The 13025-nt window shown below is 38.4% G+C and overlaps 2 protein-coding genes across 2 annotated transcripts; one reads left to right on the top strand and one right to left on the bottom strand.

Moving 5' to 3' along the window:
- On the bottom strand, positions 1 to 4927 carry g6pc1a.2 (glucose-6-phosphatase catalytic subunit 1a, tandem duplicate 2). The gene is made up of 5 exons (XM_023270198.3): positions 4646 to 4927; positions 4448 to 4557; positions 3711 to 3831; positions 2095 to 2210; positions 1 to 855 (listed from the first exon to the last, which is right to left on the bottom strand). Exons 1-5 carry the CDS (start codon positions 4876 to 4878, stop codon positions 353 to 355), a joined length of 1083 nt encoding a protein of 360 aa, XP_023125966.2. The 5' UTR covers positions 4879 to 4927; the 3' UTR covers positions 1 to 352.
- A 455-nt stretch (positions 4928 to 5382) lies between these two features.
- On the top strand, positions 5383 to 13025 carry g6pc1a.1 (glucose-6-phosphatase catalytic subunit 1a, tandem duplicate 1). Its single transcript, XM_023270196.3, has 5 exons — positions 5383 to 6073; positions 6157 to 6266; positions 7778 to 7883; positions 7959 to 8074; positions 8810 to 13025. The coding sequence occupies exons 1-5, from the start codon at positions 5856 to 5858 to the stop codon at positions 9310 to 9312; spliced, it is 1053 nt and encodes a 350-aa protein (XP_023125964.2). The 5' UTR covers positions 5383 to 5855; the 3' UTR covers positions 9313 to 13025.

Here is a 13025-nt window from a genome sequence, read left to right as displayed (position 1 = left end):
TTCTGTCAGTTTTTAAGGTTTTTATTGAAAAATATTGCAAACATTTTTAAAAATACTTTCAATAAAATAAAAAAAGACATTTTTATTACAGTTGAAACGACAAATGAAACAAATGAAGCACTGCTGTACTTTCACAGGACTCTAATAATTATTAAGTGTTAATAAAACTCTGAATAGTTCTATAAGTGCTGCTGGTCCTGGATGAGCTTCAGAGTTCAGTGTCCAAACGTCACTCAATGCACCTTTTTTAAAATTGATCCCAAGGGTTTTTTCTTTTTCTTTTTCCTGGAGATCAGCTGGTAGAGCACCAGAGGGAAGAGTTTTTATTATTTCAGTCTTTGTGTTGAGGAGCTCAGACTCCCTTCTTGCTGTGGAGGCCCAGCGCTGTGTTCAGGCAGTAGGGGATGATGCTGACGGTCACCAGGGGAACCGTGGCGCTCTTACAGAAGGACAGCAGGTAGAAGAGGGCGGCGGTGTGGGTCGGGGGTTTGAACGAGTCGAAGAGATGCAGCAGAACCAGAGAGCTGACCACACATCCGGCCTTCATCGCTGCGCTGCTGCTCTTCTTGGTCTCGGTGTAGAGCGGCGAGTGGAGGCCCAGTCCGAGTCCGAACAGCGTCCCCATGTTCCTCAGCAGGCTGGCGAACGGCGTCGTGTCCAGGTGGACCCACTCCGGACGGACGCACCACTTCTGGGCCTTCTCCAGCGTCCACAGCAGGTCGACGCCCAGAGATCTGAGCAGCAGGTAGAAGCCCACAGCGAAGGAGGTGAGGAAGAGGACGGTGTAGAAGTACTTCCTCATGCTGGCGCTGTAGATCCACTGGGTTCTGTTGAAGGCCTCGGCCACGATCATACCTGAAGGGGAACGTTAGAAAGTTCACGTCAGTGTAGCCCATTTTCTACAGATAACATCCAGATTTAGTTTTTTAATTTTATAAGTTAAATATATTTATTATTATTATTACTTCTCTCTTTGCTGAGAGAATGAAGTTAATTATATTTGCTAATATTTTTTTTACTTATTAAAAGCTATTGAACTACTAGTGAGAGAATGAAGTTACATGCATTTATTATTATTATTTAAATATATTATTTATTAAAAGTTATTGATACACTAGTGAGAGAATGAATTTAACCCTCCTGTTGTCTTCATTTACAGGCACCAAAAAATATTGTTTCCTTGTCTAAAAAAAATCCAAAAAATTCAGCAAAAAAAATCCCCAAATTTCTGAAAATTTGCAAAACCTTCAGGAAGAAAATTCCAATAATTCCTTAAAAGTTTCCCTTAAAATTATTTTTTTAAATCCCCCAAATTTGGCAAGAAAATTCTTGTAAATATTTTCAAAAAATGAGTAAAAATCTTCCAAAAAAATCCTAAAAATATCTAAAGTGATTTCATATATATCAGTAAAAGTTCTAGTATTCTCTTAAGAACTTTCACATAAAATCAATTTTAACCCACAGGACGACACGAGGGTTAAGTCAGTTTTTTATTATTATTTTTAATTTACTATTTATTAAAAGTTATTGACTGACTATGTCCAAAAAATGGCCAAAACTGTCAATAACATTAAAAACATGCTAATTTTCAATTTTGCAATATTTAACAGCAAAATTCTGCTATTTTTACAGTGTTTCAGTCAGCAGAAATTATCATTGTTGTTATTAGTTGAGCTATATTTGCCTTTTTAATGCATATTAATGGGTTAAAAATGGTAAATCAATTGTTGAGAGTTAATTTACAGAATTTTTCAGTTTTATTCAATTACAGATAATAACTAGTACAATATGTCTTTCTTTATTTTACAAATACGATTTCATTCTTTTACAACATGGTACTGTAAAGTGACACTTTTACAGTATTTTTTGTGGGATTGGATAACGGTAAATAGCTTTTTACTATTAGGATTTATAAATTACACTCTTTTATCCGCATTTAATTTGGCAAAAAAAACTCATAATTTTACAGATATTTGCTGAGATTTTCACAGTTTTCTTAAAACAAAAAAAAAACAAAACAATACTTCAAACGAGCTACTGGGTGTTTCTAACAGAAAACCCAGCGTGTCGTTTAAACGGTGAATAAAAACTGACCTGTGATGACTCCGGCTACGACCTGGTGAGGGAAATGGGCGGCGATGAAAACTCTGGACAGACAGACGTTGACCTGAACTCCCCAAAACAGAGTCCAGAGAACGGCCTTCAGATACCTGAAAACACAGAAAACCAAACAAAACTTTGATTATTTTATTTGGCTAAATCCAAACTTTCAAGACTTAGATCCCATTTACAGTTTTTTTTCTTTTTGAACATTAAAGAATCCTAGAAGACAGTTAATTGTACTTATTTTACTGATATTCTTGTTTTCACTGTTTTTTTCTTCTTTTTTTCAGGTATTAAAACAGTGTTCCATCATTTTTAATGCACTTTTTTCTGGCACAGTTATATTCCAGGGGAAACGAATGGGCTTCTACAACCTCTACGAGGTTTTTCACACTAATCTGCCAACTATGAAGATGTTTCACCATGCTGAAGGTTTCTTCCAACAACTTGCTCCTCTGTTCCCTGTTTCTCAGCCGTGCTGCATTTATTTTATTGATCTAATCAGTTTAAGTTTCCTCTCAAAGATCCTTTTGGACAAGTTTCAAGTCTTTTTGGCTAATTTTTTCCAATAATTCTGACAAGTTTAAGATATTTTGGACACATTTTAAGTGATTTTGTACAAGTCTTTCAATCATTTTGGTCAAGTTTTCTCTTTGCACATCATTTCTAGATAGATGTTTCACCATGCTGAATGATTCTTCCAACAACTTGCTGCTCTGTTCGCTGTTTCTGAGCCATGCTGCATTTATTTCAGTGATCCAGTAGGTTTAAGTTTCCTGTCAAGATTATATTAAACAAATTTTAATTTATTTTGGAGATATTTTGCACCATTTTGGACAATTTTTTTCAATAATTCAATAATTTAGGGTCAGTTTGGACACATTTTAAGCCATTTTATACAATTATTTCAATCATTTCAGCCTTCATAAACTCTGTAGAAAGATGTAGAAAGATGTTTCACTATGCTGAATGTATCTCCCACAACTTGCTCCTCTGTTTACTGTTTTTTTTTTTAGCTGTGCTGCATTTATTTCTTTGATCCAACTTTAGATATTTTACTCTGTAGTTACATCTCCTACAGTTCAGCCAAACAGTCGTTGAATTTTTGTCCTGTGACTGTAGATCACAGTGGAGTCGCTGTTGGCTTCATGGTTGCTACAAGGTGTGCAGAATTTTTAGTTTTTTTACAGAATTTGATTAGAGCTAACTGTTAATTTTTGGAGGATTTTTAAACACGGAATAAAGTCATTTTGCAGAAAAGTAGTTTAAGGACCAGTGGAACAAGCAGCTTTTGTTTTTACAGTTACCTGCTCTGATAAAAGGTGTAATTTTGGCTGATATTCAAAGATAATGCGCCTTTCAAGTGGTATTTATGGTTCAGAGCGTTAACACAGATACTCTCCACTTATCACGAGAACTTCAGTCAAAACAACCCAAGCGGAACATCCACTGTCCCAGCAACGTTTCCCAGAAGTCAATGATCAGCCAGAACAGATAGTGTGTCCCCAACGATAAGGAAGGGAAACAGTAAACAATGCTGACGTCAGCACACAGCAGTCCTGTGTTTTCTACCAGAAAGGAAAAAAAAGAGCATTTGTAGGACTCACCATTCTTTGTTGGAGGGCTTCTTGACTCCATGCTTCTTCTTGCTGGTCATTAATGTGAGGATGGAGGTGACCAGGGTGTAGTAGACGCCTGCAGCTCCCATAGCGTGACCAGAGGGGCTTCCTGGGTCACAAAGAGGACAGATATCTTAAATATCAGGGTCTGATCCACTCACACTGAGATTATCTTTAAAAAGAAAGCCAAGAGATGCTCATCTAAATCAATTAAAGGTTCTAGTTTTCTGCCCGTTGCGACTCCAGAACTATCCAATATTTCAAAAAAATGAGAACCAATCTGAAAATCATCTATAAATTTGTCCAACAGACCTAACTTCATACAAATTAACTCAGCCTAACTCGAACTGGACTGAATGTAACATCAATATCAGCAATTTAATGTAATATACAATATTGTATGGCAACTTTTGACCACGTTTGAGTTTTACTGCTCTTTTAAGTACAAAACTTTGGGTACTTTTACTTAAGGAAAGGTTTTGAGTACTTTTTTTTCTGATTGTAGGTTTATTGTGGAATATAATATTCAATATTCAAGCAAAATATCAGCTGGCATCATGAGGTTCTTGAGATTCTTACCTGATTTTGAGAATCTGTGTCAAAATCTAGACCTCCGATGTGTAAATTAACCTGCATTCAGTCATTTTACTGCACAGTAAACCTGCAGCCTGATAATATTCCAGGAGAAAAACATGGACCTATGCATGAACTGTGAAATTTCTCACCTGGTCCGGTCTCACAGGTCATGGGATACTGCTCGATGTGAGGGCGAACGCTGTTTGCATAATAAGGCGTCTCGTGAACCCACCAGTAGGGTCTTTCTCCGAACAGGATCCTGCCAAAAACAGCAGAAACAAGCACCCGGTTAGACTCTAAAAGTGTTTAATGCCACTTTGTTTAGTTTAGATAATAACTGGACTCACCATTTGAACACCAGGTTGAGCCAGTCTCCGATCACGGCCACCCAGATGAGCTTGATGCCCACCGAAACCCGGAGGTGGAACCACAGCGGGAAGAAGATGAAGAAGGTGTTCCTGAGGTCGGCCGCCCAGGAAACCCACAGAAACAAGCCCTGGGCGTCTTTGTAGTTGGTCTGCAGGTAGTGGGTGCTGCTCACCCCGAAGCCCTGCAGGGCGTCCATCACTGCGTCGAGCATCTTCTAGTCTGCTGATGTGTGGAACAACAAAAGGGGACTGTTGCTATCAGTGACACAGCTGGTTGGTTTTATACTGGACAGACCCACAACCCAAACGCATGCTCACTCCGATCTTTGGACCTGACATGTGTAATAAAACACTGAGGCTTTAGTCATGCAAACAGGTTGAAAAGATAGCGGGAGAACGTCAATCGGCATCATTGTCACAGATTTACTGTACCACCGACGGTTATCTTTCACAACCTAAACCAAACATCTTGCAGGGAGACGTTTGCTTTCCTCTGAGCCACAATGCTAAGCTTTAGCCTCACTGCTAAGCTAACTTCCTCACATTTTTTCTTCATCTTCCACTCAACTAATAAGTTTCTAGTTATGTAATTGTTTTTCTGATGATTTGGTGAAAACATCCCACCGCTCAGGACGATGGAGTAATCCTCCAGTACGTTACATAAGGAGATCAATGGTTAAAAGTCAGGCTGAAGGAGATAGTTGGTGATAAAACGGGAAAAGCAGATTGGCAGGTTGTGCATGGGCTCTGTTATGACATATAGATCTGGTTCACGGGGACACGAGCTCACATTTTGTTCTGTTCTGGGGGGAAAGGTAAAGAAAAATGTGTCCCACGTTGGGGTTCCCAAGCACAAGCAGCAAAAAAAGACGATCCAAGAGCCAAAATCGATGGATTTCACAAGCAGCTGGCTTGAAATTGGAACAGAAGCTTCAGTGATCAGAGGTAAAAAAGGGTTTCCTAGAAATATGAGCTCTGCATTCTGTAGTGACGGATTTCAGAGAGGCCCTCAGGGGTGTAAAGGTTAAGGAACCTGTCTGCACTGTCCTAAAGGCAAACAACATTTTGCTAGCCTTGAGTAAAGTCCAATGGGAATCACAGAGAGACAGAACAGCCTGAGAGGCAGCAGCCAAACCGACGAAATAGAACCCAGATTCCTCACATCGTCCTCAAACGGAGGTCTTCTATCATGGATCTTCTCCACAGCTGGGGGGTCCAGCTGGCCGTCCACCTGCAGACGACATACAGCAGCTACCAAGGCTGGTTCGACCTGGCGTCCACGGTGGCAGATCTGCACACCACCTTCTTCTGCTGGTTCCCCGTCTGGTTCTACCTGCAGAGGAACACCGGACTCCGGCTCATCTGGGTGGCTGTCATCGGAGACTGGCTCAACCTGGTCCTCAAATGGTAAATTCTGCTCAGTTGCAACTCTAGAGACACAAAAAGAAGAAAACAAATGAAGGACCAGCTGTATTTTCTTGGTTTCTTAGGGTACTTTTTGGGGAAAGACCCTACTGGTGGGTTCAAGAGACCCAGTTTTATGGAGCAGGACCAAGACCTTCACTGCAACAGTTCCCCATCACCTGTGAAACCGGACCAGGTACAGAGAACTGATTGATTTAGTCTGTTGTAATGAATTTATCTGACACAGTGAACTAAACTAATAACTGATGTCTGGCAGGTACACTTGGATTCCTGTGAATGGGTACGACTTAAACTGTGATAAATGGGTCATAAACTCTACAACCTTTGGCCTTTTGTAGTGGTTTTTATCTTTTTGTCAATGGATTATTGATTGTATTTGCTCTTTTTTTTCTTTTGCACATCTGGATGTATGCACCAGATGAATGTTAACAGATACTTGTATACAATCAAAATTAACAGCAATGCAAAATTTAGATTTATATTGAATTTTCCTATCAGTTCAATGGGTTTCTTCTGGCTAGAAATTACATAAACAAGTGACGAAAGATGGTGAAACACTGTGTTACTGATGTTAGTGATGAATTTTAACAAATGCTACATAATTTTTTCCATTTTTTACCAAGATGGCCATGTCCAGATTTCTTCACACCCCTTGAAATCATCCAATTTTTGAAAAAAATGCAGCTTCCATACCTTCCCAAGTGCTCCTGGTAGTTTTTACCAACACAACATAAAGTGAAAACAGCTGATTCATTAGTTTTCTAGTCAGTTACAAGCCGATTATGAGTCATTCATAGCTGCGCAGCAAAAGGGCTATAAATGGGCTATAGAGTGTTTTTAGGCTTCAGTGGCCACAGTTCAAAGTTTAATTAAAAAGTACAAGGAGTTCCACACTCAAAAAACGCAAAGGTCATGGAAGGAAGACAAAAGTGGCCCAATAAGAATCCAAGAATCAGCACTAAGATTATCCTGATGAATGTGAGCAGTTCTGGTTGAAACATCTCAATCAGACTCTGGACAGGGCTGATCTCCATGAAAACCAAGGAGGACTAAAGTTCTATTAAAGCTCAGCTGGACAACGAAGGAAACTGCTGGTCTCCAGTTCTGTGGTCAGATCAGATGAAAATCAAGGAAAGGAGAAGAACTCAACCCCAAAAACTCCATCGACACAGTCAAACGAGGTGAGAATGTAATGATTTGAGGAGTTTTTCAGCCTCGTCAAAGTAAAACAGCAACGTGAGAAAAGATGACGTGTGTGAAGATTACAGGCGAAAACTTGAGACAATCTACAGAAAAACTTCCAACAAGACAAAGATCTGAAACATGCAGCCAAAGTGGTGAAGAAATAATGAACAGAAAACAATCTGAAGATGTTGGAGTCCAGAATCTGTGGAGGAACTGAAGACCAGAGTGACGAAGAGGAAGATTCAACCTCAAAGAGCTGAAGATCATCACAGGAACAAAACCCAGAGGAGACCTGAAGAAAGACTGTTTGTGATCGGAACAACTGTCTGACTGATGTGGAAGTAGTCAGAATTCATGTTGAACATCTCCAGTGTTTCACCATCTTTTGTCACTCGTTTATGTCACTTCCACCCAGGAGAAACTAACCAGTCAAACAAACATCACTATAAATCACAATTTAGCATTGGAAAAACATGAAAACATGAAGTGTGATTGTTGCAGGAAGCCCTTCAGGTCATGCTATGGGTGCAGCTGGTGTCTGGTATGTGATGATAACAGCGTTGCTCGCTGTCGCAACAGAACAACGATGTCCTCCTTTACTATACAAGTGAGTTTGTGGAAGTTCAGTCATTTATTTCTTCTTAAAAAACATGCTCCTCACCATCAGTGTCCACTCTGTCAGGTTTCTGCAGATGATCCTGTGGACGCTGATGATCCTGGTGATGCTGGTGGTCTGCATGTCTAGAGTCTTCATGGCTGCTCACTTTCCACACCAGGTCATCGCAGGAGCCATCACAGGTCGGTCTGCCTGAATACATCAAAACAATGACAATTTTTGAAGATTTTCATCAAGATCAGTTGAGTTATGAGGTACTTTACATTAAATAATAATACTAAAAACACCAGTTGCAAATGAAAATGCTTTACATCAATGCAGGAGGGTGAGAACAATGTATAGAGATGAAAATATGAGATACGGCAATACAGTAAAATACAAAAATCCATAATAAAAATAATAATTACTATGTCTAATGCCAGTAAATTGCATTTAAAAAAACAACACAAATGCAAGCATCAAAAGACAAGTTTTGAGGTTTTCTTCGGAACTATCTACTCAATCAGAAGCTCTGACTTCCACGGTTTTCCTCTGGAGACCTTTCAAGAGTGTCTTGTGGATCCAGAAGACAGGATGGTGTAATTTTGGTGATTTTTAAAGATATCCTGGTTTTCAAACATGAAGTTGCTGTGAAGGATGCTGCGGCTTTGAGATGAACGCTAGTTTCCCAATCAGACAATGTCGTCACTGTTGGGTGAAGATTCTTCAAGTAGTTCAAAAACCATCGGACTGTTGGACCTGCAGGGATTCCTTGTGTTTGTTACAGTTTCTGGCTGAGACAAATGGTGTCATTTTGTTGATTTTTATTAAAGATAACCTGGTTTTCAAATATGAAGTGACTTTGAGACAAATACTAGTTTCCCAATCAGACAATGTCTTCACTGTTGGTTGAAAGTTCTTCTCTGGTTGTTTCTCAGGCGTTCTGGTAGCCGAGGTCGTCTCCAAGGAGAAATGGATCTACAGCACCAGCATGACCAAGTACTTCTTCATCACGCTCTTCCTCACCTCCTTTGCCGTGGGCTTCTACCTGCTGCTCAGGTTTCTGGGCGTCGACCTGCTGTGGACGTTGGAGAAGGCCCAGAAGTGGTGCGTCCATCCGGAGTGGGTCCACCTGGACTCGACGCCGTTTGCCAGCCTGCTGAGGAACATGGGGTCTTTGTTCGGACTCGGACTGGGCCTCCACTCGCCGCTCTACACCCAGCAGAAGAACAGTAGCAGCAGTTTCAGGATGGGATGTATTGTGGTGTCGTTGTTCCTGCTGCAGCTGCTGGACGGATGGACATTTTCCTCTGAGAACCACATGACTTTCTATGTTCTGTCCTTCGGTAAGAGTGCCGTCGCTCTTTTAATCCCGACCACTCTGGTGCCGTGGGCTCTCTGCAGGATTCTCACGGAAAAGCGAGAAGACAAAAACATGTGATTTAGGTCAATTGCAAGTCAATTTTTTTATATTTACCATCATAGTCTCTTGTCATTTTTAAGATTTTAGAACATTTAGAGTTTCAGGATAATGTCACTGAAGGAAAAAAAACGAATTTCCACTGCAGGAAGTGATGTGGCGTGAATCTGCCCAGGAATCGACTCTTTAACTGCAATGTTGTCAGAGTGCCCCAAAACAAGAATAAATAGCAGTTCCTGTAAAAAAAAAAAAAAAAAAAGGTGAAATAACAGCAAATATCGATGAAATACTGATATTTCAGCAGACTTAAACACAGTAAAACAGTATAATTTCAATTAACAACAGACTCAATAACAAGCAGACATACAACAACTTTCTCTAAATGTAATGTCTGGAAATAAATTTAGCATTTTGATGATTAAATAATAAGTAAGGAAGAATATGAATTGGATCAAACATTCAATGACTGGTAAAATATTTGATGGAATAGCAACATTTTGTTTGGTACAAAATACAGCTGTAGTCAACTAAAGAGAATCCTGATTAACTGAACGTCTGCTCCAAAATCAAGAAGAAGAGTGGACTAAACCACAAAAAATTAGAGTTTTATATAATTTCTGAAATATTTTCTAGTCTAGATTTTCGTGACAATCTGCCCAACCCAAATATAGCGCTACAGTGGTGCTTCGGATGTCAGACCATTTTTGAAAACACAAAACTTTGAACCCATTTTTCTCAAAAACTATAGAAAGTGAGTTAGACCACTCTGCTTCCAAACCTTTCAAGTCATAGAAAAACATTTACTATACAGTTTAAGTCATTAAAGACACTAACAATGTGGCTATGCCATAGAGGAAGGTAACTACACAGCTAAAGTTATAGAAAGAAGCTAACTACATAGCCAAAGTCATAGAAAGAAGCTAGCAATGCAGCTAAAGCTTTAGAAAGAAGCTATCTTCACAGCAAAAGTCATAAAAAGAGGCTCACTACATAGGCAAATTCATAGACAGTAGCTAACAACACAGCTAAAGCTATAGAAAGAAACTATCGATGCACCTAAAGCTATAGAGAAAAGCTATCTTCACCATCCATAGTCATAGGCAGAAGCTAACAACACAGCTAAAGTTCTTGAAAGAAGCTAACTACATAGCTAAATTCATAGAAATAAGCTAACAATGCTGCCATAGCTACAGAAAGAAGCTATCTTCACAGCTAAAGTCATAGACAGAAGCTGACAACACAGCTAAAGTTATAGAAAGAAGCTAACTACATAGTTAAAACGATAGAAAGAAGCTAACAATGCAGCTAAAATCATAGACAGATGCTAACATCACAGCTAAAGTAACTGAAAAACAGGCAATTACAAAGCTGAAGTTCTAGAAAGAAGCTAACTACACAGCTAAAGCTATAGAAAACGGCTAACTACATGGCTAAATTAATACAAAAAACAACTAAATACACAGCTATGGCCATAAAAAATGCTAACTACATAGCTAAAGTCATAGAAACAGTTAACTACACAGTGGCGCTTTGGATGTCAGACCATTCTTGGAAACACAAAACTTTGAACCCATTTTTCTCATAAACTATAGAAAGTGAGTTAGACCACTCTGCTTCCAAACCTTTCAAGTCATAGAAAAACATTTACTATAAAGTTTAATTCATTAAAGACACTAACAATGTGGCTAAGTCATAGAGAATGCTAACTATACAGCTAAAGTTATAGAAAACAAGCTAACTACATATCCAAATTCATAGAAAGAAGCTAGCAATGCAGCTAAAGCTATAGAAAGAATCTATCTTCACAGTTAAAGTCATAGACAGAAGCTAACAACACAGCTAAAGTTCTAGAGAGAAGCTAACTACATAGCCAAAGCCATAGAAAGAAGCTATCTTCACAGCTAACATCATAGAAATAAGCTAACAATGCAGCTAAAGCTATAGAAAGGATCTATCTTCACAGCTAAAGTCATAGACAGAAGCTAACAACACAGCTAAAGTTCTAGAGAGAAGCTAACTACATAGCCAAAGCCATAGAAAGAAGCTATCTTCACAGCTAACATCATAGAAATAAGCTAACAATGCAGCTAAAGCTATAGAAAGAAGTTATCTTCACAGCTAAAGTCATAGACAGACGCTAGCAACACTGCTAAAGTTCTAGAAAGAAGCTAACTACATAGCCAAAGCTATAGAAAGAAGCTATCTTCACAGCTAAAGTCATAGACAGACGCTAACATCACAGCTAAAGTAACTGAAAAACAGGCAATTACAAAGCTGAAGTTCTAGAAAGAAGCTAACTACGCAGCTAAAGTAATAGAAAACAGCTAACTACACAGCTAAATTAATACAAAAACAGCTAACTACACAGCAATTCAGTTTCAGATATTTGCTGTTATTTTCACAATTTTTCCACTTTTTTTAACATGGATTTTCAGTGGGGTTTTTTTTTTTTTTTTACTTTAATGGAATTTTATTTTTGCAGTGTAGAGTTCGTCTACATTCAGTTAGAGATTAAACTAGACATATTTTTAAATAAAAGTTTTTACAAATATATGACAGACGGTTTGTGTCAAAAGAGGCATATTCTCGTAAAAATGAATTTTTTATAGTAAATCAAATAAAAGGAGTTTTTATGATCGTGTAAAGAGTCGAGCCTATTTTCAGAGCTCAGTTCTGCTCCTGATGTGTGTTGTTTTCTTTTTTACTGATTAATTCTTGTGCAGGAACAACCTTTAAACATTAACCAGAACACGCTCCCTCCACTCGGCCGCCTCCAACACTGACAGCCGCCTTTCACCGGCTTCTGAAGAGACACGGAGGGTCAACGATCAGACAACATGCGTGTCCCACAAGGCTTTAAACAGATATGAGTCAGCAGGATTACAGACATAAAAGCGACACACCTCTGTTTTTATGCTAATTAAATTATAAAACTACACTACAATGTTCAGCTGAATGCGTCTGTAGGTCACATAAAGTCAGAGATAACAAAAGTAGGAAAATGATCACTTGAGTTTTTTATGGATTAAATATTAATCTGTGCTTAATCTACTTGTGACAGAAGTTTTGTTTGTCATTTTTGTATCATTTACTATGAAAAAAAAATACAATTTCAACACAATTTCTCCTGTTTGTCTTGTTGCCATGAGTCATAATGAAAGAAAAACCAGAAGTTAACTTTACTTGATTTTACAGAAACTGCATCAGTTTTTCAAAATGTCCACAAATGTTACAAATACTGAGGAAAATAATAGTCACTTTACACATCATAAATATTTTATTGTTTACATTTTCAATTTGCTTCCTTACTACACTGCCTGCAGTTCTGCCGAGAACTCTGAATTTTTGCCACGTGATTGTAGGTCACACCTGAGTCGGTCAAGACTTCCAAATTGTGTTGAAAGTTGCAGAATGTTTTGTTTTTTGCAGAATCTGTTTATTGTAAATGGTTTGTTTTTGGTGAAACTTTAAATGAAAAGAATAAAATAATTTAGTGAAATAACACAATTTTAAGCATAGATTCAGTTGCTTTTTTCTGACAGAATGGCGCGTAAAGAACCACCAGACGTGATTTTCTCTGTTTTTACAGTTTCTGGCACTAGTATAAGTCATTTTGGGGTTAAAAGCGTTTAAAGCTAATAAGCTTTACAGTTGTGAATTTGTATTATTTTGTTGCTGGTAAGGATTCTGTGGCAAGTTTACCTGTGAAACAATAAAGTCTATATCGATCAAAA

This window comes from Amphiprion ocellaris, chromosome 18 (assembly GCF_022539595.1).
Source record: "Amphiprion ocellaris isolate individual 3 ecotype Okinawa chromosome 18, ASM2253959v1, whole genome shotgun sequence".
Taxonomy (NCBI): domain Eukaryota; kingdom Metazoa; phylum Chordata; class Actinopteri; family Pomacentridae; genus Amphiprion; species Amphiprion ocellaris.
Note: the sequence above shows the minus strand (reverse complement) of the source record. Positions and strands in the feature narration are given on the sequence as shown.

What these genes read in the sequence shown, in the direction of transcription:
- g6pc1a.1 (XM_023270196.3), top strand. Translation starts at nt 5,856, where the DNA reads ATGGATCTTCTCCACAGCTGGGGGGTCCAGCTGGCCGTCCACCTGCAG. An exon ending in CTCAACCTGGTCCTCAAATG is followed by an intron (nt 6,074 to 6,156) that starts GTAAATTCTGCT and finishes TTGGTTTCTTAG; the next exon opens with GGTACTTTTTGGGGAAAGAC. An exon ending in CATCGCAGGAGCCATCACAG is followed by an intron (nt 8,075 to 8,809) that starts GTCGGTCTGCCT and finishes GTTGTTTCTCAG; the next exon opens with GCGTTCTGGTAGCCGAGGTC.
- g6pc1a.2 (XM_023270198.3), bottom strand. Translation starts at nt 4,878, where the DNA reads ATGCTCGACGCAGTGATGGACGCCCTGCAGGGCTTCGGGGTGAGCAGC. An exon ending in GACCTGTGAGACCGGACCAG is followed by an intron (nt 3,832 to 4,447) that starts GTGAGAAATTTC and finishes TTTGTGACCCAG; the next exon opens with GAAGCCCCTCTGGTCACGCT. An exon ending in AAGCCCTCCAACAAAGAATG is followed by an intron (nt 2,211 to 3,710) that starts GTGAGTCCTACA and finishes CTGTGTTTTCAG; the next exon opens with GTATCTGAAGGCCGTTCTCT.